At 47.7% G+C, this 25,297-nt stretch overlaps 4 protein-coding genes across 5 annotated transcripts in view; 1 reads left to right on the forward strand and 3 right to left on the reverse strand.

Annotated features, from left to right (window-relative positions):
• The window catches only part of Zswim1 (zinc finger SWIM-type containing 1), a 22,246-nt gene extending 13,597 nt beyond the window's left edge, over window positions 1-8,649 (reverse strand). The window contains exon 1 of the mRNA XM_028769490.1: window positions 8,558-8,649. The gene's annotated coding sequence lies outside the window, so the exon portion shown is untranslated. The remainder of the gene's footprint in view (window positions 1-8,557) is intronic.
• The window catches only part of Zswim3 (zinc finger SWIM-type containing 3), a 17,642-nt gene extending 8,758 nt beyond the window's left edge, over window positions 1-8,884 (reverse strand). The window contains exon 1 of the mRNA XM_028769488.1: window positions 8,558-8,884. Coding sequence (XP_028625321.1) covers window positions 8,558-8,712 — 155 coding nt within the window. The 5' untranslated portion in view covers window positions 8,713-8,884. The remainder of the gene's footprint in view (window positions 1-8,557) is intronic.
• On the forward strand, window positions 8,775-20,868 carry Acot8 (acyl-CoA thioesterase 8). Of its 2 annotated transcripts, XM_028769493.1 has the most exons (6): window positions 8,775-9,293; window positions 10,968-11,104; window positions 13,949-14,174; window positions 17,824-17,981; window positions 18,481-18,675; window positions 20,624-20,868. In XM_028769493.1, the coding sequence occupies exons 1-6, from the start codon at window positions 9,166-9,168 to the stop codon at window positions 20,740-20,742; spliced, it is 963 nt and encodes a 320-aa protein (XP_028625326.1). In that variant the 5' UTR covers window positions 8,775-9,165; the 3' UTR covers window positions 20,743-20,868. The 2 variants fall into 2 exon arrangements, with proteins under 2 accessions (XP_028625326.1, XP_028625327.1); XM_028769494.1 differs by lacking the exon at window positions 10,968-11,104 and having other exon boundaries at window positions 9,169-9,293.
• The window catches only part of Snx21 (sorting nexin family member 21), an 8,698-nt gene continuing 3,280 nt past the window's right edge, over window positions 19,880-25,297 (reverse strand). The window contains exon 3 of the mRNA XM_028769492.1: window positions 19,880-21,885. Coding sequence (XP_028625325.1) covers window positions 21,211-21,885 — 675 coding nt within the window. The 3' untranslated portion in view covers window positions 19,880-21,210. The remainder of the gene's footprint in view (window positions 21,886-25,297) is intronic.

Below are 25,297 nucleotides of genomic sequence, written 5' to 3' on the forward strand. Positions count from 1 at the left end.
ACACACACACACACACACACACACACACACACACACACACACACACACTTTCTCACTTGATAGGGGTCTTAAAATAAAATAAAATAAAATATATTTGTGTTACTATGAAGTATGTACCTGGGCTTTGTCCTGCTCTCTGGTCTATATGCCTAAATTGCTTTTAGTTTTCAAAATGATAAGTGTCTTTACGTAGGCCAACGAACCGCCTGCAGCCTGGAAGCTATTCACTGGAGACATCAGGACAGAATTCATTATGGCTAGGATAACTGTTCTCAAACTCACCAGTGACAAACCCCAGCTCTCCTGCAGGGCACGGTGGTAGGTGCTTGTAATCCCAGCATTCTAGAGGCAGAGTGAAGAGGGTCCCTCAGGCTCAAGTCCAGCTTGTTTTACATGGCACTCCAGGCCAGCCACATAGTGAGACTCTATCTCAAAAGCAAAACCACACAAAACCCAACAAAGAGAAAACAGCCCTAATTACTGTAAAAAGCATGTTAACAAAGGGCAGCCAATCAAGAAAAAAGGTCTAAATACTTTCTCCTTTACCAACTGCTTCCATGACCTGCAAGACGGGCTTCTTACCAACCTGGGTTTGAAGAAGTCTTTTTTGTTTGTTTTTTAGACAGGGTTTCACTGTGTAGCCCTGCTTTTCCTGGAGCTCCCTATATAGATCAGACTGGCCTAGAACTCACAGAGATCTGTCCCCCTCCCTAGTGTTGGTGTTAAGGATAGCACTATCATATCCTGCTGATGTCCCCATTCTCAAATTATTTGCCACAATGAACCTTAAGACTCTTCTGACTAGGGAGCCAGTGAGATGGTTTAGGGTATAAGTGCTTGCTGCTTTGCCTGATTTTGATCCCGGGGACCCACATGGTGGAAGGAGAGAACCAGATCCAAAGTTTTCCTCTGATCTCTACATAAATAGAACACAAAAACAAGCAAATGGAAATTTCTAATTGATATATATATATATATGTATACATATATGTGTGTGTGTATATATGTATATTTCAATCTTATTTTATTATATTGTATGTGGATATATGTGTGCATGTATGACTATGTGCCACAGGCATGGAGTGTCCTGGAGGTCAGAAGATACTGGATCCCCTGGAACTGGACATGGATGGTGTGAGCCACCACACAGGTGCTGGGAATCAAACCTGGGTCTTTTGCATGAATAACAAGTATTCTTAAGCACTGCAACATTCTATAGTCCTGATTATTTATTTAGACGGGGTTTCTCTGTGTTGGACCCCAATTTATAATAATCCTCTTCCTTGGACCCTTGAGTGCTGGAATAAAAGGTATGTGCCACTGTGCCAGATTTTGATTTTATTTTGTATTTCTAATTACTATACAAAATAGTACATTACAATATGCCATTCATACATTTATAACATTATATGTACCATACTGATTTCATTTATATATGTATTTACTAGTGTTTTGAGGCTGGGTCTTATACTGTAGCCCAGGCTAGCCTAGAACTTGCAGTAATTCCCTGTGTTAGCCTTTAAGTGCTGGATTTATAGGAGTATACACCACTCTTGGTTGATGTGGGACTAGAGACAGAACCTGGAGCTTTGAGCCTGCTAGGCCAGCCCCCCTCTTTCTCTGTCTCTCTTGTTTTTGTTTTCTGCAGTGCTGAGTATTTAACCCAGTCCCTTAAGAGTGCCAGGCAAATGTTCTACCATCCAGGTTCATAAGTGACACCATCCCATCTCCTTCTCTTTGTGGTGCTGGTATTAAACCGAGGACCTGGCTCAAGGAAGTTACGTGCGACACTACTGAGCCATCATCTCTGTCTTCTCCCGTTGCCTCCATTTTTTTGAGACAGGATCTTACACTGTAGCCCAGGCTGTCTTTGAACTCATTGTATTGCTGAGCCTGGTCTCAAACTCATGGCAGTATTCTTGCACGAGCCTCCCAAGTGCTGAGATTACAGTCTGCGCCACCAGTCCTGCTAGATTTTATCCTATATACATACCACTTTCTATGGTCCACTGTAGTTACAGCTCCAGCAAACAGTCACTAATTAGGATGCTACATGCATCTTGTTTCTCATCAAACCCTCTGCTGTTTTTTTTTTTTTTCCTTCCAGTGTTGGGGCTCAAACCCATGGCTTTGCCTATACTCCGCAGGTAAGCACCCTAACTCTAGCTATATTCCCCAGTCCACCTCCTTTTCCTTTTCCCTTCCTTCCTTCCTTCCTTCCTTCCTTTCTTTCTTTTTTTTTTTTTTTTTTTTTTTGTAAGATTTACTTTTAGGACTAGAAGGATGGCTCAGTAGCTCAGCAGTTAAGAGTACTTGCTGCTCTCCTAGAGGACTCAGGTTCCAATTCTTAGCATCCACATGGAAGCTCACAACTGTACCTAATTCCAGTGGAACTGACACTCTTATAGCCCCCTGGTACACAGAAATACACTCAAGCAAACATGCATGCATATAAAATAAAAATAAATAAAATCTCAAAGAAATGTAAGTAATTTTAGTTTTAGTTATGTGCATGTCTTTTATATGCCCAAGTGCCTGAGTGCAGTGCCCTCAGAGTCCTGCAAAGGGCATCAGATCCCCCTGGAGTTGGACATACAGGCAGTCATGAGCTGACTGACTAGGGTGCTGAACACCATATTTGAATACTCTTGCAAGAGCAGCAAGTGCTCCTAATGGAACCACCTCCTCACTTCGTAAAGGACAAGCCTTCACTTAGGAGGTTAAAACTCTTGTCTCAGGTCAAAGGCAAAGGCTAGCTCACTCCAGAGCTCTCAGCCTCTAACCCTTAGGCCTGATGCTCCTCATCTTGAATTGCTAACTTCCTGAATGCACACCTGCCACTGCTAGCCATCTAACCTCTGCATTATTAGGGTTTTTTTTTTGTTGTTGTTGTTTTGTTTTTCGAGACAGGGTTTCTCTGTGTAGCCCTGGCTGTCCTGGAACTCACTCTGTAGACCAGGCTGGCCTTGAACTCAGAAATCCGCCTGCCTCTGCCTCCCAAGTGCTGGGATTAAAGGCGTGCACCACCACCGCCCAGCTTGCATTATTAGTTTTAAGTAAAATGTAAAAATTATTTTGTGTGTATGGTTGTTTTGCCTGCATGTATGTCTGTACACCACTGGCATGCCTGGTGCCTATGGAGGTCAGAAGAGGGCACCAGATGCCCTGGACCTAGAGTTACAGACTAGGCATTGAACCCAGGTCCACTTGAAGAGCAGCAAGTGCTCTTAGCTACTGTGTCTGCCATGCTCCACTCAGATATTTCCTTGAAATCAGCCTGCCACGTTTACGCTGTTCAGTAAGGAGCTCATGTGGATGTAATGGATACGTTCTCATTAAAATCCCCTCTTCAGTCAGTGCATGTGTTGGCTTGATAGGAATAGCTTCTGTAGACTCATATGTTAAATGCTTGGACCACAGGGAGTGGTATTATTAGGAGGCGTGGCCTTGTTGGAGTAGGTGTGGCCTTGCTGGAGGAAGTGTGTCACTGTGGAGTGGGCTTTAGGGTCTCCAGTGCTCAAAGCTAGGCTTACTGTGGCAGTTCTCAGACTATTGTCTGAGGATCCAGATGTAGGACTCTCAGCTCCTTCTCCATCACCATCTCTGCCTGAATGTCACCATGTTTCCTACCATGACAATAATGAGCTAACCCTCTACACTGTAAGCCGGCCCCAGTTAAATGCTTTCCTTTATAAGAGCTGCTGTGGTCATGGTGTCTCTTTACAGCAATATGACCCCAAGACAGTGTACATACTTGGCTATGAAAACATCTATTAAATTATCTCCTAAAAATGTTTCTGCCACCTCCCCCCCAGTTCCCCTGACACACTGAGCTCTACAGAGAGCTAGGGTGCCGTACACGATCCAAATCACCCATTAGAGCCTGGTGTGGAGATGCACGCCTTTAACCCAGTACTCAGGAGGCAGAGGCAGGTGGATCTCTGCATTTGAGGCCAGCCTGGTCTACAGAGCAAGTTCCAGAGCAGCCAGGGCTACACAGATAGACCCTGTCTCAAAACCGAAGCACACTGACATCCTAGTGGAGGCTGGTGTGGAAGCACTGCCTTTGATCCCAGCCCCTGGGAGGTGGAGGTGGGAGGACCCTTCTTCTAAAAAGCTGAGGCACTATTCCAGGCAGACGAGATGACTCTCACACTGTAATCTCAGGACCAGGGAGGCAGGGAAGACATCACTGCATGTTCAAGGCTGGCAGAAGGGTGAGATCCTACCTTAAAAGTCAAAAGAAATTTTTTTTGATTTTTCGAGACAGGATTTCTCATTATGGCTGTCCTGGAACCCACTCTGTAGACACTGAACTCAGAGATCCACCTGCCTCTGCCTCCGAGTGCTGGGATTAAGGTTAACCAGCAACCCATTTGTCTCTGCTGAGGACCAAGAGGCACATAAGAATCCTATGTTACTCAGTACAGTCTTCAGGGCTTCAAGCCCACAGTGCTCTCATCCTTGTGCCCTCCTCTAATGCCTGGCCATGGGAAGTACAAGTTTGCTGATGGAATCAGAAGTGACATTGGAAAGTTTCTACAGCCCAACAGTTAAAGCAGCACAGGTGGTAAAGGGAACGCCCATCTAACACTGACACATTAACTGTGCACAGTTTGACCTTTCTCCCTGTTTGTCCCCTTTCTGTCACGTGTGCTTTGGCTTGCTACTTCTCTCTTCTGCGTCGTCATGACTTCAGTCCTCACACCAGTTCTCCCTTTGACAACTTCCCAAGTATTACAATTCAGGCAACCAGGCCTCCAAAGGGTGGAGCAGATTGGGAGGTAGGGACAGGAGGGTGTGCATACATGTGATATGTGTACATCTGATATGTATGCATGTGGTATGTATACATATGGTATGCATACATGTGATATGTATACATGGGGCATGCATACATGTGGTATGTATACATGTGATGTGTATGCATGTGGCATGCACACATGTAGTATGTATACACGTGATATATACATACGGTATGCATACATGTGATGTGTATACATGTAGTATGCATACATGTGATATGTATACATGTGGTATGTATACATGTGGCATGCATACATGTGATATGTATACATGTGGTATGCATACATGTGGTATGTGTACATGTGGTATATATACATGTGGTATGTATACATCTGATATGCACACCAATGTGCACTGCTTGGAGGCCAGAGGTCAACACTGGGTATCTTCCTCTATTACTCTGTCTTACCCTGGCTGGCTTGTAGCAACTTAATTTGTAAACCAGGCTGTCTGAAACTTACAGGGATTTGCCTGCCTCTGCCTCTGGAGTGCTGAGATCAAAGGTGTGTGTCAGTATGTCCTGCCTTTCTACCACGTTTTCTGAGATAGAGCCTCTCACTGAACTGAAGCTCACAGAGTCAGCTAGGTTAGCTAGCCAGAGAGCTCTGGAATCCATCGCCTGTCTTTGCTCACTCGACAATGGGGTTAGGGTCACACAGCCCAGCCTTTAAGCAGAAGTGGGGATGTGAACTCAGTTCCCATGCTTGTGTGGCAGACATTTTCTGCCTGAACAACTTCCCTCGTCCCTATTTATATTGTTTAAAACCCACAAAACTTAGGGCTGGAGAAATGGCTCTGCAGTTAAGAACGCTGCTCTTCCTGACTTCAGTGCCCAGTATACACATGGGGTGGTTCTCAACTGACTTAACTCAATCTCCATGGGATCCAATGTCCTCTTCTGGCCTTCACAGATACACACAAATATAAATAAAAATGAATCTTTAAAACTTAAAGACGAAAATATAGGCCTAAATTTGTATGTTTTTTTTAGAGTAGTACCTATTTCCCTAAATCATGGTTAACACCTGACTTGTCATTTACTCAACAATTAATGCCTACCATGGATAACCGCCAGCTGGACCTGCCTGTGCGGTAGCCTAGCAAGGTACCACCACGAAGTACAGAGTCAGGGATCTCAGTCATGGAATAGTACTTTCTGACAGATTGCAACTGACCTAACCTTCTGCCAAGCACAGCAGCCCCGTTGCTACAGGATGCCATCTTCTTCATAGATCTGTGCCTTCACTCCCATGGGTCTGTCTATCAGATGCCTTTGACTCAGTATGTACTTACCCAATGCTCTCCTACTCCTGGCCTCTATTCATTCAGAGGCTCAGGGAAAAACAGCCATTTTAGTGGGAAGCCTTGTATGCATCTCTGGTATCTGTTACTTCTTTCTATGCAGCCCTGGCTGGTCCAGAACTCACTATGTAGACCAGGCTGGCCCTGAAGTCATAGAGACCCACCTAGCATTTGTCTCTCCAGTGCTGGGATTAAAAGTGTATACCTCCATGCCTGATTTTTCTTTTATAACTCTTCTATATTTTACTTATTTGGTTTTTAGAGAAGGGTTTCACCCTGTAATCAAGGCTGCTTTGGAGTTTACTATGTTTACTTCCAGCCCCATCCTTCTGAGATGCTGGGATTATAGGCAAGAGGTACCTTTTGAAGGCATTTACCACTTAGAACATGGTTTCCAGACCCCACATCATGCAGCTGTTCAATCTCTTACCTAACACAGCATGCTGTTTGCATACAGCCTCCCATATACTCTAGGTTACAATAACCAACACAATGTAAATTCTATGTAAATAGTTTGGTTGTTCTGGTAGGAAATTAAAGACAAGGAAAAAGTCTCAGTCATGTCTGTAATCCCAGCACTTGGAAGTCTGAGATAAGAGAACTGCCATGAGTTTGGGGCTACTCAGGCTACATAGAGAGGGCTTGTATAAAAAACAAAGCAAAAAGTGTCTTTCTTCAGGAGACTTTTAGTTTCCTTTTTGATATTAACTTCATTTTCTTGGATTTTTTCTTTTTTTTTGAGATAGGGTCATACTTATGGAGTCCTTGCTACCCTGGAACTCACTCATTATTTAGGCCATGTTGACCTTCAACCCACAGGCACAGACCTGCCTCTGCCTTCCAAGTGCTGGGACTTAAAGGCATACACCACACCTGACACATAGTCAATGTGCGTATGTGTGGCTGAGTGTATGTATGTGTGCTGTGTGCTTTCAGGAGCCCTTAAAGGACAGAAGGGTGGAGTGGAACTCCTAGAACTGGAGTTACAGGTGCTAATAATCCACCACGTGGGTGCTGGGGACCGAGTCTGGGTCCTCTTAACCATGAGCTGCCAATCCAGCCACCATTTGTTATTTCGGTATTTTAATCCATACTAGTTGCTAAGTCCAGGTAACTCCTTAGGGACACTTAATTCATCTTTACGTGTACCCAAGAATGACCCTGGACTTCAGAACGGAGCCAGAACACAGCCAGGCTCCTTAGTCTGGAAATAGCCCAATCCTGGTCTCAAACTTTGGTGTACTTTGACACTCAGTTGGCTCATAAGTTGTAATTGAAACTTGAATTGACTTTCAAATTTATTTATATAATGATTAGATTTCAAAGCAAAAGTCTGGCTACACAAGCCTTCATTTTCACAAGGGATTTGGTGGGGGCTGCTTCTCATTCTCTCTCATTCCCGTCCCCTCTCCCCACTTTGGTTTTTTGGTTTTTTTTTGGTTTTTCCAGACAGGGTTTCTCTTTGTAGCCCTGGCTGTCTGTCCTGGAACTCACTCTGTAGACCAGGCTGACCTCAAACTCAGAAACCCACCTGCCTCTGCCTCCCAAGTGCTGGGATTAAAGGCATGTGCCACTACCGCCTGGCCCCCACTTTGGTTTTTTAAGACGGGTTTTCTCTGTGTAGCCTTGACTGTCCTAGAAGCTGCTCTGTAGACCAGGTTGGCCTCAAACTCACAGAAATCTGTCTGCCTCTGCCTCCCAAGTGCTGGGATTAAAGGCATGAGCCATCACCATCCTTTCCCTGTATTTAAAAAAAATAAAAATAAAGCTGATTTGCCTCAAACTCATGAACCTCCTGCCTTGACCTTTTGGGATTGGGCTTCTAAACCTGCACTCTTGTCGTTCTTTCTTTCAAAGTAAAATTAAAAGCTAAATTTATAGTAGGCTGCTTCACCTGAACCCTAAAAGCAATGGTGCTCTCACCAGCTTTTAGCCCTTTTAGTCAAATGAGTCAGAGAACTACCAATAATCCTGACACACGCCCCTGCAGAGTGAAGCACACCACCTTGGATAAGGGAGGTGTTTGAAAAACGGCTGTATCTGGAACTCAAGAATCATTTACAAAATCAATCAACGAAAAGACCCAACCAACCAACCAACCAACCAACCAACCAACCAACCAACCAACGAGCACATTACTGCTTTGTTAAGAGGAGGCTAATGGAGGAAAGTACCAAGGTGTTTGGATTCACTCCTCAACAAGCTCTGCGCTTTGAGATAGATGCTCTCAATAAACAAACGAGTAACACGGAAAACCAACAAGATGCAGTTACTGCGAATTCCCAGAAAAGCTTGTGAATGAAGGAGTGGGAGCAAGCGCGGCGGGTAGCACAAGGCCACGCCGGTGAGGTTTCCCTCGCTTTTCAGCAGGCATGGGCAACGTGGCTCCTCCATGCACGCCCACCTCCTCCAGGCAGCCCTCCTCCCCACCCTCCTGCCCCGCCCTTACAGGATATCCTCGCGGAAAGAGGTGCCGTTGTTGAGGTTATGGAAACGGACGGAGACGCAGTCCCTGACAATGAAGGAGCACCTGGTCTCCTTTTTGTAGGCGCTGAAACACTCCTTGAAGTCCTCGTAGGTCTTAAAGCAGCTGCCTAGCTCCATGGCCGGGGACCGGCCCTCCCAGAGCCCAGAATCACGCCAGGGGTCAGAGGTCACTGGGTAACGGCTGGCACCGGCCCAGGTGCGGCCCAGACTGAGTGGCTTATTGGGAGCTTGGGAGGAGCCCAGAAGAGACCGGTAACAGCAACCTGGGAGCGACTTTGCTCAGTGACAGAAGGGAAATGACACTCATCCCTTATTATTCATCTCCAAGGCTCCGCCCCCTCGCTGATTCACCCAATCACACGCGGAGCTCCAAAACAGGCACAAATATTCTCCAATCTTATAATAGAGGTAGCCGCGCCCACTCGGAAATTGACAAGCACATCGACCAATCACAATCTGCGTCTCGCTCACCGAAGCCCTTGGGATTTCCGGCCCCTGGAGCGACCTGCCGGAAGCGCTGGGAGCCTATATAAGTTTCCGCGTTTCTCTCATCCGCAGCGAGCAGTGAAAATGTCAGCGCCAGAGGATCTCGGAGATGCTCATGGCGACGCCGACCGCGGCGACCTTTCCGGAGACCTCCGTAGTGTATTGGTCACCAGCGTGCTCAACCTCGAGCCACTAGATGAAGATCTCTACAGGTAGCCGGCGGCCTCTCTGAACTAGGCTCGCACCCCTCTTTAGAGTCGCGATTACTCCCATCTCCCCGTGAACCACAATTCTGGGGTTAAGAGTTCAGTGCCGGGTGCAAGCTCTGCTGCAGTTAGAAGGCGTTTCCCTGACATCCATGCTCTTCAGGAGGCGATCTGGGAAGAAAAAAAAGTGTGTGTGTGTGTGTGTGTGTGTGTGTGTGAGAGAGAGAGAGAGAGAGACAGAGACAGAGACAGAGACAGAGACAGAGACAGACAGACACTCAGTTACACTACAAGGCAGCTTAATCTGGTAGACTGAGTCAACAAAGTGAGGGCAGTAATTCCCCTGAGAGTAACAGCTGATCGGCCTTAATACACAACTCTAATAAACTCCCCGGTGTGTGTGTGTGTGTGTGTGTGTTCAAGCCAACCCTGTACCATTAATTTTGGTCTGGTAAGTCATTACTTAACTTGGGGTGTGTTTTCTTCCAGGCATTACCGAAGTTGGTGATTGCAGCCTGGGTTTGTAACAGTTTTTTTGTTTTGCTTAGAGACAGGGTGTCTCTATATATAGTCCTGGCTGACCTGGAATTCACTGTGTGTGTGTGTGTGTGTGTGTGTGTATACAATATATATATATACACACACACACACCAGGTTCCAGGTTGCCTTGGAACCCACTGGGATCCACCTGCATTTGCCTCCTAAGTGCTGGCAGGAGTTCACCACCAATTCTGTCTGGTTGTTTTGTTTTGAGACAGGCTCTCTGTATAGCCCTCCCTGGCTGACCTGGAATTATATATAGACCTGGCTGGCTTTGAACTCACAGAAACCAGTGTATCTCTGCCTCTCAAATCCTGGGATCAAAGGTGTGTCCCACCATGCCTGTTAAGTGACAGTTTTGACAGTTCTTATAATTTTTATCAGAAGCTATCTTTCTTCCAGCTAGGTAATTCCTGTGTCAGGCCAGGAGTGCTTTTCAAATTGTATTGTAATAAAGAAAAGATAACCTCAGGGCGGAGAGTGAGGACTCCAGCACTAGGCAAGCCCTTTCACCTAGAAGGCTAGACCAGTGTGTTCATCTGTATTAAATTTCACAACCTCAGACCCTTGAACAGTTAGACTTTTTTTTTTTTTTTTTTAAAGGGAGTTCTATGGGAAGTCTTGGAGCCCTTTTAGCTCTGAAGCTAGTTCCTGGGAGAACTGCCTTGTGGTTAAGGAGTGCCAGTGGCAAGCCTTCATCTGTACAGTCCAGCCCCAGACCTGGGTTTTGGAGTTCCCCATGTCCCTTTCAAGGCCTCAGTCAACCTCTGGCTTCTGCCTTTCCCTGGCTTGAGGCGGGGAAGAAGCCGTGGACTTGAAACTGCCCAGGATTAGTAATGGTTGAGTTGTGTGGACTTGAAACTGCCCAGGATTGGTAATGGTTGAGTTGTGTGGACTTGCTTCCTGTATTTTTTTTGCTGGAAACGAGGGAGTTAGCTCGCTCTGTTTGACTGAAGTCCACAGAAAGCTTGGGTGGATGTGAAGGCTGAAGGTTTCTGCCGTGCTGTAAGAGATTTGAGAGTGGACTCCTTGGCCTTGCTTGGGTTCTGAAAAAGGACCCAAATAACCTTAGATTCTTTACTTGAGGCTTACGGAGTTCCAAACACCCCTCAAGTCTTTTCCACTTTCCTCTCCCCACAGAGGAAGGCATTACTGGGTACCTACCTCCCAGCGGCTCTTTGGGGGTCAGATTGTGGGCCAGGCCCTGGTGGCTGCAGCCAAGTCTGTGAGCGAAGACGTCCACGTGCACTCCCTACACTGCTACTTTGTCCGGGCAGGTAAACCCCGCACCTTGGTGCCTCACTTGCAGCCACCTTTGGTAGCCCAGTGGTTACTGCTTCCTTCCTGGCTTTGAAGGCTGATTGGAGAGGAGAATTAGAGAGGAGGATGAAGAAGGGAGAGAGAGATGATTCCCTGAAAGGTTCCTAGGGGGGCTGAGCATGGGACTTAGTAGTAGCACACTTGAGTAGCACACGGAAGGGTCTGTGTTCCATCTCAGGGACCCAGAAAAGCAGGGAGCGAGCTCAGGTCTGTAACCCCAACACTCGGGAGGCTGAGACACGATCTGGAAACAACCTGGATCCTGTCACACTCACTGAGACCCATTAAGTACATTCTCTGTTTCTTAATGACATGGACCAATGCTTATCTGCTCTCGGTGGGCCTGTCCTGGAGCTTTCTTGTTGGATTTTATTTTGAGATATGGTCTCATTGTGTAGCCCTGGCTGGCTTCAGCTTTTGTGACATCAGGCCTGGCTCTGTTCTTTATTCATCCTTTCCGCTTGCCTCTGCTTCCCAAGAGCTGGGATTAAGGGCATTTGCCACCATACCCAACCTTCATTCATTAAACAAAAAAAGTATGCATTTGCTTATTTTTAAAAAGATATATGTCTATGTCTAAATGAGCACCATGTAGCTAGCATTCCTACTGTCTGAGGAGGTGTTGTATACCCTGGATTTGGAGTTACGAGGGATTGTGAGCCACGCTGTAGGTGGTAGGAACCAAACAGGTTTCCTCGGCAAGAGCAGACAGTGCGCTTAACTGAAGAGCACCTCACCTGCCTCGCTTTTGTTGTTTTGAGACAGGGTCTCACTATGCAGCCTGGCTGGCTTGAAACTCACCATTCAGACCAGGGTGGCCTTGAACTCACAAAGGTCTGCCTGCCTCTGGCTCCTGAGTGTTTCAGACTAAGGGCCTGCACCTCTATGTCTAGCCCTCTTCATCCTTTTCTCGTGTCCAGACTGCTAAGTCTTCGTAGGGCTGTAAACTGCTATTGGGATAGAAGGTAGGTGATTCGGAAACTCAGTTTCAGCTTTACAGTAATTACCACGGTATTCTTGAGCGAGCTTACCTTCTTTTGCTAAGATTGAGCTCATCTGTGAAACAGAGGCAAGGTGGGACCGGAGTTGTTTCAGTAGAATCTCTTAGATTCTTAGAGCTCTGAGCTCAGATACAAAGAACTTCTCATTGCAAACTCTTGATCTGGGCTGGCGATGTACCTCAGCAGCTGCATGCTGCTTGCAGAGTGGTGGTCTCATGTGTCCCTGGCTGGCCTCAGACTTGCTGTGTAGCCATGGATGTCCCTAACTAACATTCTGATCTTCTTGCCTGTGGCTCCTCGGTGCTGGGATTACAGGTACCACCAAACCTTTGGTGCTGGGTAGAATCCAGGGTTTTGTTCATATTAGGTAAGTCCTATACCAACAGAGCCTTGTCCCAGTCCAACCCTGATCTTCTTATCCTGTGATTCTTTTAGCTAAAGAGATGCCTGACTGGGTTTTGTTTGTTTTTATGCTAAATTACCAAGTCTGGCTTGGAATTCTAATCCTCCTGCCTCAACTTCCTGCATGTTGGCATTATAGACTGGTGCCTAAATATATTAACTGGCCTTAGTTTTGATTCTAAAATCAGGGACCACTTCATTTCAAAAGTAGAATAAGGCTGGGCAGTGGTGGCGCATGCCTTTAATCCCAGCACTTGGGAGGCAGAGGCAGGCGGATTTCTGAGTTCGAGGCCAGCCTGGTCTACAGAGTGAGTTCCAGGACAGCCAGGACTACACAGAGAAACTCTGTCTGGGGAAAAAAAAAAGTAGAATAAGTTGCCAGGTGCATGCCTTTAATCCAGCATTCAGCAGAAGCAGGTAGATCTCTGTGAGTTTGAAGTCAGCCTAACCTACAAAGTAAGTTCCAGGAAAGCTAGGGCTATGGAGAGCAACCCTGTCTTGAAAAACAAAACAAAACAAAACAAAACAAAACAAACAAATATAAAAGAGAAGTGTGGGCTCAACATGGTGGACCATGCCTTTAATCTCAGCACTAGGGAAGCAGAGGCAGCCAGAGTTCTGGGAGTTGGATGCTATCCTCTACAAAGTTCCAGTGAGATCCTGACTCAAATAAATTAATTCGATATTTAATTAAAAAAGGAGAAAAAGTGTTTCAGTCAGGCAGAAGAGGTTGGTATTTATACACAGAGAAAGGCTAAAAACCTAGAACCGGGAAGTATGTCTGTCATTTCCGTTTCTCTGCATGGGGCTGGAGGTGTATTTCAGTGGCAGAGCTCTTGTCTTAGCAGGCATGACCCTCTTCATCCCCAAACAGCTCTAAACCAACAGCTCTTCTAGTTTCACCAGTCTCTGTACCAAGTGGAGAAAGACAAATGTGCGTCCCTGACCAATCACATACATGCCCCCTCCTCCACGGCTCCCCTGCAGCTTCCCCAGGCCCACAGCCTCCAGTCTGGGCACACCCAGCACACTCTCTGTTCTCTGCTGTAGACGCGGCCCCCTCCCATGCCTGTCTGGATCTCTGCCAAATGCATGTGACAGCAACATGTTGAGAAGTCTGTCTTTAAAAACTAAAAGAAGATGGTATGATGTTCACACTTGTAATTCTAGCATTTGAGAGGCAGAGGCAAGAGGATTGCCCTCAGTTCCAGGCCAGCCTAAGCTACAGAGTGAAAGCCTGTCTCAAAACAACAACAACAACCCCAACCAGCCAACCAGCCAACCAACCAACCAACCAAGAAATCAGGATGAGTAGAACGGAGGTGGCTGTCTTACTAACTGTGATGATGACGACCCATGGATTTACTTAGGGTCATTGTATCCCTATATCCACTGCAGGGGACCCGAAGGTGCCAGTGCTGTACCAGGTGGAGAGGACACGGACCGGAGCGAGCTTCTCGGTGCGCGCTGTGAAGGCGGTGCAGCACGGCAAGGCCATCTTCATCTGCCAGGCCTCCTTCCAGCAGATGCAGCCCAGCCCCCTGCAGCACCAGTTCTCCATGCCCACTGTGCCCCCGCCCGAGGAGCTGCTGGACCACGAGGCCCTCATTGACCAGTACTTAAGGTGAGGGGGCTAGTGTGTGCGAGGTGTGTTCTACCACCCAGCTACACTCTAGATCTTAGAACGGTATTACTTTGACCTATAGTAAAAACCACATTTGGGCCCCAGGCATAGTCTGCATCCTTTAGAGACAGGCAAGTCTGTGAGAGTTCAAAGCTAGCCTGGTCTACATGGGGAGTCCCAGCCAGCCAGCCATCCTTATGTAGAAAGATCACATCTTTAAGTGAAAAAGAAAACAGCTCTCAGATGCATTCTGCATTCTGATATTTCTATACTAGTCTCCATTTCCCTTTTTTTTTTTGTTTTTTGTTTTTTTGTTTTTTTGTTTTTCGAGACGGAGTTTCTCTCTGTAGCCCTGGCTGTCCTGAAACTCACTCTGTAGACCAGGCTGGCCTTGAACTCAGAAATCCACCTGCTTCTGCCTCCCAAGTGCTGGGATTAAAGGCGTATGCCACCACTGCCTGGTTCCATTTCCTTTTAAAAATCTAGTATTGTGTGTGTGTGTGTGCACGCGTGCGTGCGTGCATGCGTGTGTGGCGTGTTTGTGCATGTGCGTGCTGTCACAGCGTATGTACGATGTGTATGCCGTGTTTGTGTGAGGATAGGACTCAGGTCCTCAGGCCTGTATGCCACCTCGCCTCCCTGCTCTTTATTTTTAAATTTATTTTTGTATGTACGTATTTAAATGTAGGAGTGCTCTGTCTGCATGTACACCTACATGCCAGAAGACGGAGCCACCATGTGGTTCCTGGGAATTGAACTCTAGACCTCTGGAAGAGCAGCTGGTGCTTTTAACTGCTGAGCCACCTCTCCAGCCCACTCCTTTATTTTCAATTAGAGTGTGTTGTCTGAAGTCATGGGTTTCATTTTGACAGCTTCACGCATGTGTCTACTGCATTTTTATTCTATGCCCCCACGCTACCTCTCGTCCCCTTTCTCATACAGTCCCAGGGCAGTGTTTTCAAGCTCTGCCTCCTACTCAGTTGTGGGCCAGAGCCTCTCAGTGGGTCTTGACTATGCACTAAAAGCATACACTAGATGCAAGCACTTGGGAGGCAGAGACAGATGGAGCTCTGTGATCCCCAGGTTAGCTAGGGCTACATGAGACCCTGTCTCAAAAACACGGGGGTAGGCTGAAGAAACGGCTCAGGCATTAAGAGCACTTGCTGCTCTTGCGAAGTGTGCCTCCAGCAGCCACATGGTGGCTCAAAACCACCTCTAAATCTAGTTCCAAAGGCGTTGACACCTCCTTCAGGCCTCCACAGCCAGGAAACACAAACGTCATGCACATGCATACATGTAAGTAAACACTAACACATATGAAACAAAAACAAATTTTATATATATAGAGAGAGGTGGGGACAGTCTGGGAGGTATTCTCTGCTAGAACATGTGCTTAGCATGCCCAAGACTCTAGATTCATCCCCAATACTGTATGCACATACACATATGCATATATAAATATATATGTATACAGAAATGTATGTATTTTATATACAGTATACAGAAGCAGAAAAGGAGGTATTAAAGTCTAGTGTGCACCTAGGGCAAGAGCCCTCTGAGCCACTTGAGTTTCAGTGTTAGCACATGTGCATGTGGGGTCACAGTGTAAAAAGGGCAGAGCTTACACTCAGCCAGCAGCCAGCACTGGGGGTAGCTTCAATGTTATTGAAATATTGGTTGGTGCCAGTGAGATGGCTCAGCAGGAAGAAGTGCTTGCTGTACAAGTCTGATGACCTGGTTCAATCCCCGGAATCCATATAAAGGTAGAAGTAGAAAAACTCTCCACACACGTGCTGTAGAACACGTGCATACTCTCCGTACCCATCCATCCTCGAACTCTGTCTTTAAGATTTATTTATTTGATTTTTATGAATACACTGTCTTCAGACATATCAGAAGAGGGCATTGGATCCCATTACAGATGGTTGTGAGCCACCATGTGGTTGCTGGGAATTGAACTCAGGACCTCTGGAAGAACAGTCAGGGCTCTTAACCACTGAGCCATCTCTCCAGCCCCTCAGTACCCATCCATAATAAATGAAATAAAATATTTTAAAAATTGCCTCTAAGTTCAATTCTCAGTACTTGAATCCAACAGTAAATGGCCTTTACAACCACTCAGTAAATAAATAGCCACCTCCAGTCCTGGGCTGATGCCCTTCCTGCTTCAGGCCTATGGTGCAGCAGCTTTGGAATGAATGCATGGCAGAATGCGGCCCTCCTCTGGGACCCTGCTGCAGAGTATGGCCCTCTGGTCAGTATCTTCACTTTAGAGTCTTCTGACTATTTTGATTCTTTCTTGGTAACTTACTGAGATCACAACGAATAAAGTCTGATATGTGTTGGATATAGGGAAGAGCTCTGGATCTAGACACAGACACACACACACACACACACGCACGCACGCACAGAGTCTGGCCAGGGACTGCACCTCTGTTAGTGTCTACCTGCTGTGGGATTTCCCATCCCTCAACCTCGCACGGCCCTAGATTCTTCATCTAAAGTACAGGAGCAGTCATTTCCTCAGCTGTGCCAAGGGGGAGAGGGCTTGTTGTTTGTGTTGGATACTGGGGTGGCAGCAGTGGAGCATGAAAGATGGGCGTGGGTTCAGGAGGCCGAACGGCCAGGATTCAAGTCTACACTCTGTCCCTGATAGCTATGTGAGTTTGGGCAAATGCTTGCCCGCTCTAAATCCATACATTAGATTATGACTTGTGCTAATCATAACTCCCACCTCAAGGTTGCTTTGAGGATTCAATAAGAAATATATAGGCACTTAGCTATTTAGGGGTGCATGAGACTTAGTGTGTGCAGAAATAAAAATAATGTATTATTGTTAAAGGAGCCTGAATTCAGGACTATGCTCGTCAATAAGGTAGCAGCTGGCCCTATAGGCTGTCTTACATTTATGAAGTAGAATGAGCAGTTCTTTTGTGTGTGTGGTACTAGGGATCAAATTCCCAAGGCTCTGTGCACGCTAGGCAGGCTCCCTGCCACGGAGCCTCCTCCTCACCCCACACCCCTCACTGATCGTGTTCTCTGGTACAGTTGCTACATTTCAGGTTCTCAGTCTCGTGTGGCTAGTGGCTGCCCCAGGGGACAGTGCAGGTGAACAGTCCACCAGTGGCACAGCCTGCTAAGAACTGAGGAGTTCACGGAAATGGAGTCCCCGGCACACAGTGCTTCCAACTGCTTAGGGTAGAGAATGCAGACATATCAGGAGGCTGCTCTTGAATGTACACAGTCATGAAGTGGTTAGATACATAAACTGCCCGACATCAGATCTCCCGTCATGCTCTGAGCAAGCCACCTGGATTCCTATGCTCACCTCTTATCAGTTGATAACACTTGCCATGTGAGGTTGTGCGAGGCATGAGCTATGGTCGGGTGCAGCGCCTAGGCCTTAGCTGTGTGGAATGTTTGCTGGGAGACAGGTCACATTATTACTCATGTTTCAGGAGGGAAAAGTAGGCTCAGAGAGATGACTAACTTGCCCAAGGCTGAAGGGACAGGGGAGGGATTCAGACACTATATTGTTTTGTCAGCATCATAAGGAAACTTTCCTGAGTCCCTGTGGAAAATGATCAGAAAGGGCAGCAGACAGAAGCTCCATCTCCTCAGACCTCCACGTCCCTGTGTTTACTTCCAGGGATCCTAACCTTCACGAGAAATATCGAGTGGGGCTGAACCGAATTGCTGCCCGGGAGGTACCCATTGAGATCAAGCTGGTGAACCCACCCACCCTGAACCAGCTCCAGACACTGGAGCCCAAACAGATGTTCTGGGTTCGAGCCCGGGGCTATATTGGTAAGAGGACCCACGATTTGGAGGAATACACTTCAGGAGTCTAGCTAGGCCTTGCCACTCATCTGCCCTCTGTGGCTTAGGTAGACCACTCTCTCTTTGGCTTGTTTCCTAACAGGCTCTCACTAGAGCCCTTACCCTTTAACATGAGAATGAGGTGACTGTAATCTCATTGTTGGACCTTTCTGGGGGGTAAGCAAGCTACCTTGCTGAGGTTCTTACCTAGATTGGCAGCTCACCATGGATGTCTTTGTGCAAATTAGTTCCAGGACCAGAGAGAGTGGCTGGAGGTGAGAGAATTGGAAGAGCAGGTTTACATTTAACTTACCTCTGTCCTGTCTTAGCCCTCCGTTATTCTTACACACAAAGCCCTACCCTGGGTCAGATGCCCTTGCATAAGGACTAGTGTGTGTATGGCAGCCCCTTTCTCCTCCACCTCCCTGCAGGTCCTGAGCTGGAAAGGCCAGGAGCCCAGGGCTGATGGGATTGGGACCTGTTGCAGGGGAGGGCGACATCAAGATGCATTGCTGTGTGGCTGCTTATATCTCTGACTACGCCTTCCTGGGTACGGCATTGCTGCCCCACCAGTCCAAGTATAAGGTGAACTTCATGGTCTCACTGGACCACTCCATGTGGTTCCACGCCCCATTCCGAGCTGACCACTGGATGCTCTACGAGTGTGAGAGCCCCTGGGCTGGTGAGTGTGGGCTCGTGGGTCAGTGTCTGTGGAATGGTGGGGAACCTGCTTTGTTTTGGATGCTGCTGCCTCTTCCCACTTCCTGGGGCTCCTTGCACTGCGGCCCTTCTAGGCATTTGTGTTGTCTTCAGAAGTATGGGAACATGCCAGGAACGATTGACTTTATCTCAGAGACCAGTACAGGTGGCCAGGCCACTTCAGGTCCCCTATGTGCGCTTGGGCAAATCCGGTTTGAAGCTCTTTTGGTTTCGTCTCATGTACTCCTGCTGGCCTTGAGCTCGGATGGAGTGGAGTCTGGCCTTAGGGGCATGCTCATCCTGGCTCCACCTCCTAAGTGCTGGAAGCCACGTACCCTGCTTCTCAGTTTTTTCATCTGAATAAATAGGCTCCTTACACCACACCATCTAAACCACCTAAGCCATCATGTGCCACTAGGGGGAACTGTTTCTAGACAGATTGCATTGTGCCGGGCAGGTCCTGGATCAGGTCCAGGAAAGTGCCTTTTCTTTTTTCAGACAGCTTCATGTATCTTAGGTTAGCCTTGAACTCACTATGTAACTGGAGGTGATCACTACTGCTTGATCCTCCTAACTTCTCCTGAGTGCGGGGATCAAATCCAGGCCCCTTATATTCTAGGCAAGCACCCTGCTAACTGAGTTACATCCTCAGGAAACTGGGTTTTGGGTTTTTTGGTTTTGTTTTTTTTTTGTTTTTTTTTTTTTGTTTTTTTGTTTTGTTTTCTGAGACAGGGTTTCTCTGTGTAGCCCTGGCTGTCCTGGAACTCACTCTGTAGACCAGGCTGGCCTCGAACTCAGAAATCCGCCTGCCTCTGCCTCCGAAGTGCTGGGATTAAAGGCGTGCACCACCACTGCTCGGCAGTTTTGTTTTTTTGAGACAGGGTTTCTCTGTGTAGCCCTGGCTTACTTGGAACCTGCTTCTGTAGACCAGGCTGGCCTCGGACTTACAGAGATCCACCTGCTTCTGCTTCCTGAGTGCTGGGATTAAACGTGTGTACCGCCACCACCCGATTATAAACTGTATTTCTAAGGCGCTCCCTGAGTGTTTCTGTGAGTTAGCACCGTGGGGCAGGGCACTGTGGTCTGTAAGGGTACAACTTCTGGATGCTCCTGTAGGGAACAGAGAGAAACCCAGACTCCACAAAATCTACTGTTAGAACCCTGGCTTCTCTTATAATGAAGTACACTTCAAAGGAAGAAAAGCTTTGCTTTATAAACGGATGAAACTTAAGCAACAGTCAGGAAAGGATTCCTCAAGTACAAACACCATTGCTCACAAGATTTGTGACCTTGAAGTTAGGACACTCAGTCAGCTTTGGCCTGATCCTTAGGGCCAAGTTCCCGAGCCTGTTTGTACTTTAGTGTCGTTGTCTGGAAAACAGGACATGGAGTGAAGCCCGCACTCTGTGGCTACAGTTAGATCTCAGTAGGCTCTGCTGTGTGTAAGGAAACCTGAAGTTAGCCTCCTGCGGATAACTAGATCAGGCTCAGAGCCACCAAGGGAGAGACAGGGAAAGAAAGTCACACCTCTTAGGCTCAGGTCCTCTCAGGTGTACCCTCCCCCTTGTGGTGATTTGGGTGAATTACCACCTGGGAGGACTTGGCTTGGTGTATCAGAGAGGAAAGAATGGGATTTCTGACAAGTGGCAGAGATGTGGCAGTCTGCTTGGCCAAGCCTTTGGAGACTTGTCCCAGCCCCTCTGTGATCTTTGTGAGGAAGTGAGCCGATACGTGAAAGTGGGCTGGGGCCTGGGGAGCACGCCACCTAGCGACTATAATAGGCTCACATGGGCACTTGGCACTTTAGAATCGTGATGTTCCAGTGTGCCGCTGTTGTATGGGGGTTGGCTCAGCCCTGTATCAAACCTTTTGCAGGCAAAGCAGGCTTGTGCTGAAGCAGGGGCCATTCTCACCCTTCTCTTTGCTCACAGGTGGCTCTCGAGGGCTAGTGCATGGGCGGCTGTGGCGTCGGGATGGGGTCCTTGCTGTGACCTGTGCCCAGGAGGGTGTGATCCGATCGAAGCCTCGGGTATCAGAGAGTAAGCTATAGTCACAGATAACTGGCTCAGCCTGGGGCTAAAAGGACTCTTTCCACTGCCGTTCCTGAGGCAGGAGTCCCAGTTGAGAGTTGGGCTTCCTGCCTCTTCCATCCAATAAAGAGATTGCTAACACTGGAGTAGCTGACCTTTAATAGAACGACAGCCCTCCCCGTGCCTCTGAATTCCAGGACTCCAGTAGCAGTCCCCAGCCCTTCACCAAGCTGTTTGACTGGTTTAAAGGCCCTGACCTTGGCCACAGCTTCCAGTTGTGGTAGGCTGAAGAGGGCGTGCCAAGACTTCCTCTTGGTATCATCCTAAGGTAACCCCAGCCAGAGCCTGTTCCTAGTCCTGTCTGGTAAAACAAAGTTCCTCTCAGTCTGCTACAGACTCTTTCTGGAACTACTTTAGGGGCTCCTCAACCCTTGCCCCCTAACCTGGGCCAGCCCATCTCCTAGACCTGGCCTTAAGACAGGAAAAAGTTAGTCCAGCACCTCTTTGATAAGCAGCTCCTTGAGGCTGGGGGGTGGGGTAGGGGTAAGGCCTGCCTCCTGTAGGGCCTGAAGCTGGGCCTCTGACTGCCGTTTGTCCAAGCCCAGGCGCCAGGAGAGCCGGACGTGGGCCTCAAGAAAGGGTGCCAGGAAAGGATGGGGTCGCTTGTCCCCCAGCAGCTGAAGAGCCTTCTCACAACACGCTCGTGCTTCCCCGGGATCCTCCAGCTCCTGATGGCACACAGCCAACCCAGCCAGAGTCAACAGGGGGCGGTCTGGGCCAGAAGGGGTGCCCAACTGGGTCTGCAGCTGCCAGGCGTTGGCCCACAGTGCCAGAGCCTCACGATAAAGACCAGTGCAGGTGAGGCTCTGCGCCCGCCGCAACTCAGGCAGCACAAAGAAGTCCTGCAGGTCTGGAGCTTGGCGTAGCTCAGGCACTGCCTGCAGATGGCCCAAAAACTGTTCAAAGGCCCTGCTGCGACGGGCAATGGTTTCTGCAGTAAAGTTCCGGCGTAGGCGCTTCCGGGGAAAGGAGATGGCAGACATGGGGCCCCGGAATTGTCTCTGCAGGTTTCTGTGCAGCCGCTCAAAGTCCGAGTATCGGCGAGAGATCTGGGCTGGCTGGCGATCTGGTGGCCCTGGGCCCATCACGGCGAGGGTGTAGAGCTGTAGGAAGGGTGGATGTGAGGGCTGATGTAAAACATTTGTGGGTCTCTTCCCTCCCTCCCTCCTTACGCCGGGCTCTGCTCTTCCACCTCACCTCTTCTTGGGACTGGCTAGGAGGGAGCTGCAGAGCAGCGGCCGGCCGGAACCCATTCTCATCTTACCTGAGGCTCCTCTGAAATGACCCAGGCCCAAGGCAGCATGGGGGAAAGAAACAGAAATGAGCTTCAGTGTCTGGGGCTGCCACCATGTTACTGCTCTGGGAAATGTTCCTTGTCCCTAGGAAGTTAGTTTTTGGGAAGGCCTCAGGAAAGCCAGGAGTGAACTGAAACCCAGACCCTTCTTTTGGGCCTCTGAGCCAATCTGAAAGCCAGCTTGGAACTATGTGCCACTCTGGATACATTATAGGCCAAGCTCATTCAAACCAGACCAAAGGACAGGGCTTCCGACAGCCTCAGGTCAAAAATTATGCGTTCTGTGGACCGAGGCTCATGTAACTACAAGTCAGTGTCCCTGTGACCACAGGCAAAGCAGAAGCCCTCAGATCCACCTCTGCTGTGGTGAAAAGTTCCTCGGTTACGGTCATTGTTTGCTCAGGTATGGAATGGATTGGGGCTCTAGGTTTTTAGGTGCACACACTAAGTATACTGCATCATTAACAGGGTGATCCCTGCTGCTATCTGATTCCTTTCTGGTTTTGGCCCTGGAGACAGTCTCACTGCGTGGCCCACAATGGCCTCTAAGTCATAGTCTTCTGAGTGGTAGGACTAAAGGAATGTGTCACCATGCCCAGTCCCTTTAATTCTTTTTGTTTGTTTGTTTATTTTGGGTTTAGTGTCTGTCTGTCTGTCTGTCTCCCACCTACACCTTTCCCCATGTGCATGTACATGTGTGTGTTGTGTTTGGGCACACATACCTGAGCCTGATGCCATCGTTTACAAATGGGGGTTAGAGGAAACCTTTCAGGATTGGGTTCTCTTCTTCCATCCTGAGATTTGAGGACAGCTCAGGTCATTGGGTCATGACAAGTGCTAGGCTATTTTGTTTGGCAAGATTGTGTCTTGTTTTTTGAGACAGTCTCGTGGGTCTTGGCTGACTGGCTGACCTCAAGCTTGTTCTGTAGTGAAGTGCTGACTCTACAGGAATACCTAATACACCCAGTGTATGCAGAGCTGAGGATGGAAGCTGGAGCTAGCCAGTCACTCTACCAATGAAGCAAGCCACACCTCAAGTCCTCTGCAGGAGTCCAAGGTCTCTGTAGCCCAGGCTAGCCTTACTTTTGGTGATCCTCTTGCCTCAACTCCAAGCGTAGGGATTACAGGCATGGGCACCGTGGCTTCCTTCCTTCCTTCCTTCCTTCCTTCCTTCCTTCCTTCCTTCCTTCCTTCCTTCCTTTCTCTTCCTCCTCATCCTTGTCCTCCTCTTTTTCCTCTTCCTCCTTTTTTTTGAGATGGGGCTCTCCCTTTGTTGTTTTTGGCTTTGACCACCTAGGCTCAGGTAATCCTCCTGCCTCAGCCTAAATAGCTGGGACTACAGTCATGCACTGCCATGTTCACCCTTTATTTCAAGCACAAATTGCTATTTTGTTTAAACAATTCGTCTTTATTTTTTGGGAAAGAGCCAGCAGTCTCAGTTCAGCACACTCTGCAGGGAACAGCATTTGGCAAGGTTTAATGAACCTTGGGCCTTGTAGGCACCCTGTACCTTTGAGTGACATCTTCAGCCTCAAACTGTGTGTTTGTGTGTGTGTGTGTTTATATCATCAGTCCCTGACTCCATTTTTCAAGACAGTCTCATGTAGCCCAGGCTGCCTCACACATGCTATGTAGCTCAGGATGACCTCCTCCTGTTTCTCTTTTCTTCACATATTACAGGTATGCTTCACTATGCCAGGTTCTGTCTGTCTGTCTCTCTTTCTTTGTGTGTGTGTGTTTTACTGTGAGACAGGGTTTCGTTAAATTGCCTGAGAATGCCTCAAATTCACTATGTAGCAAAGGCAATCCTCAAACTTATGACTGCAGCCTCCCAAGAAGACGGGGTACAGGGCAGAATCACTGGCCTGGCAGCTGTATACTTTTTAACTTTTCTTTTTCACAAGTAGTGCTATAAAGGTGGCTTTTAAATGTACTTTAGAAAAAGAGAGTTCCTTTAAAGAACAATGTTTTAAGAGCAGTGCTGAGGCAGGCAGGACTGAATGCTCAAGGACTGCCTGGGTTACACAGCAAGTTCAAGACTACCCTGGGCCACTTAGTGAGGCTATCTCAAAACAGACATTTAAAAAAAAAAAAAAAGACTGAGAATATAGCTCAGGGGTCAAGCTCTTGCTTAAGCATGCACAAGGCCCTAGTGTCAGTACCACCTTCCCCTCAAAGTTAAGCAAAGAGTGGGACAAGTTCCACTTTAGTTTTAATTGTATGTGGGGAGGTGGTAATGTGTGTGCCGTCTAGTACATTTGGGCATATGTGCCACAGTATCATGGGGGTCAGAACAACTTTGGGAGGTTGGTTCTTTCCTTTCACAATGGGTTCTGGGGGTTAAACTCAGGTTGTTAGGCAAGCACCTTTTCTGACTGAGCCATTTCCCAGGCCTAGCAACATTTTCAAGGAAACAAAAGAATATAATGATTCCTGTTTGTGAAACACTAACCAGGATGACTACAAAGTGTCCCCACAGATCCCAGATCTAAAGTAAGGATTAGTTACGACTAATGGGATTGATGCCAAGCTGAGGGTTTAACAGGAGCACCTGCAAGTGTCCCATATAAAAGGGCGGCCCTGCATACACAGACATGTTTCTCAAATGTATTCGATGGAACTGTCAAGAGCCCCGGTATTCCAGTTAGGTTTACCTGGTCTTTCTTCTTTTGAAGATTCACAGTGCATTAAAACAAAAAACCCATTTCACACCCACCAACTTCCTATTAAAACATACCGACTAGATACTGTTTCCTTTCTCTCCACCCCACCCCCACCCCCAGGCTGGCTTTGAACTCCTGACCCTCATGCCTCCACCTCTCAAATACTGGACATATAAACCCACCTGCCAGGCTTCGCTCTTTTCTTTTTTTTCTACAACCCTAAGAAAAAGTATTTTCCACAGGCCACACTGTAGGCAAAGCTGCTCTGCAGCCACCTTTTATGTATACAGGCTGGTTTTTAAAATGCGAACACGCTTACTCTTGGAGATTATTATGTGCGTGTAAATCACTAAAATGTGAACACGCTTACTCTTGGAGATTGTTATGTGTGTGTAAAACACACTTTCATCATAGGTACTCTTCACTTCTCCCTTCTATTTTTATTTTCAAATTTTTGCCAAAGACCATTTTCTATCCGCTTCCTTCACCTGATGCTCATAGTGACCCCCCAACTTAGGTCACAGTGGTTGTGGCTGTCAGAGCTTAGCTGTAGGCCAA

The sequence above is a fragment of the Grammomys surdaster genome, unplaced genomic scaffold, assembly GCF_004785775.1.
Source record: "Grammomys surdaster isolate TR1022 unplaced genomic scaffold, NIH_TR_1.0 193, whole genome shotgun sequence".
Classification (NCBI taxonomy): domain Eukaryota; kingdom Metazoa; phylum Chordata; class Mammalia; order Rodentia; family Muridae; genus Grammomys; species Grammomys surdaster.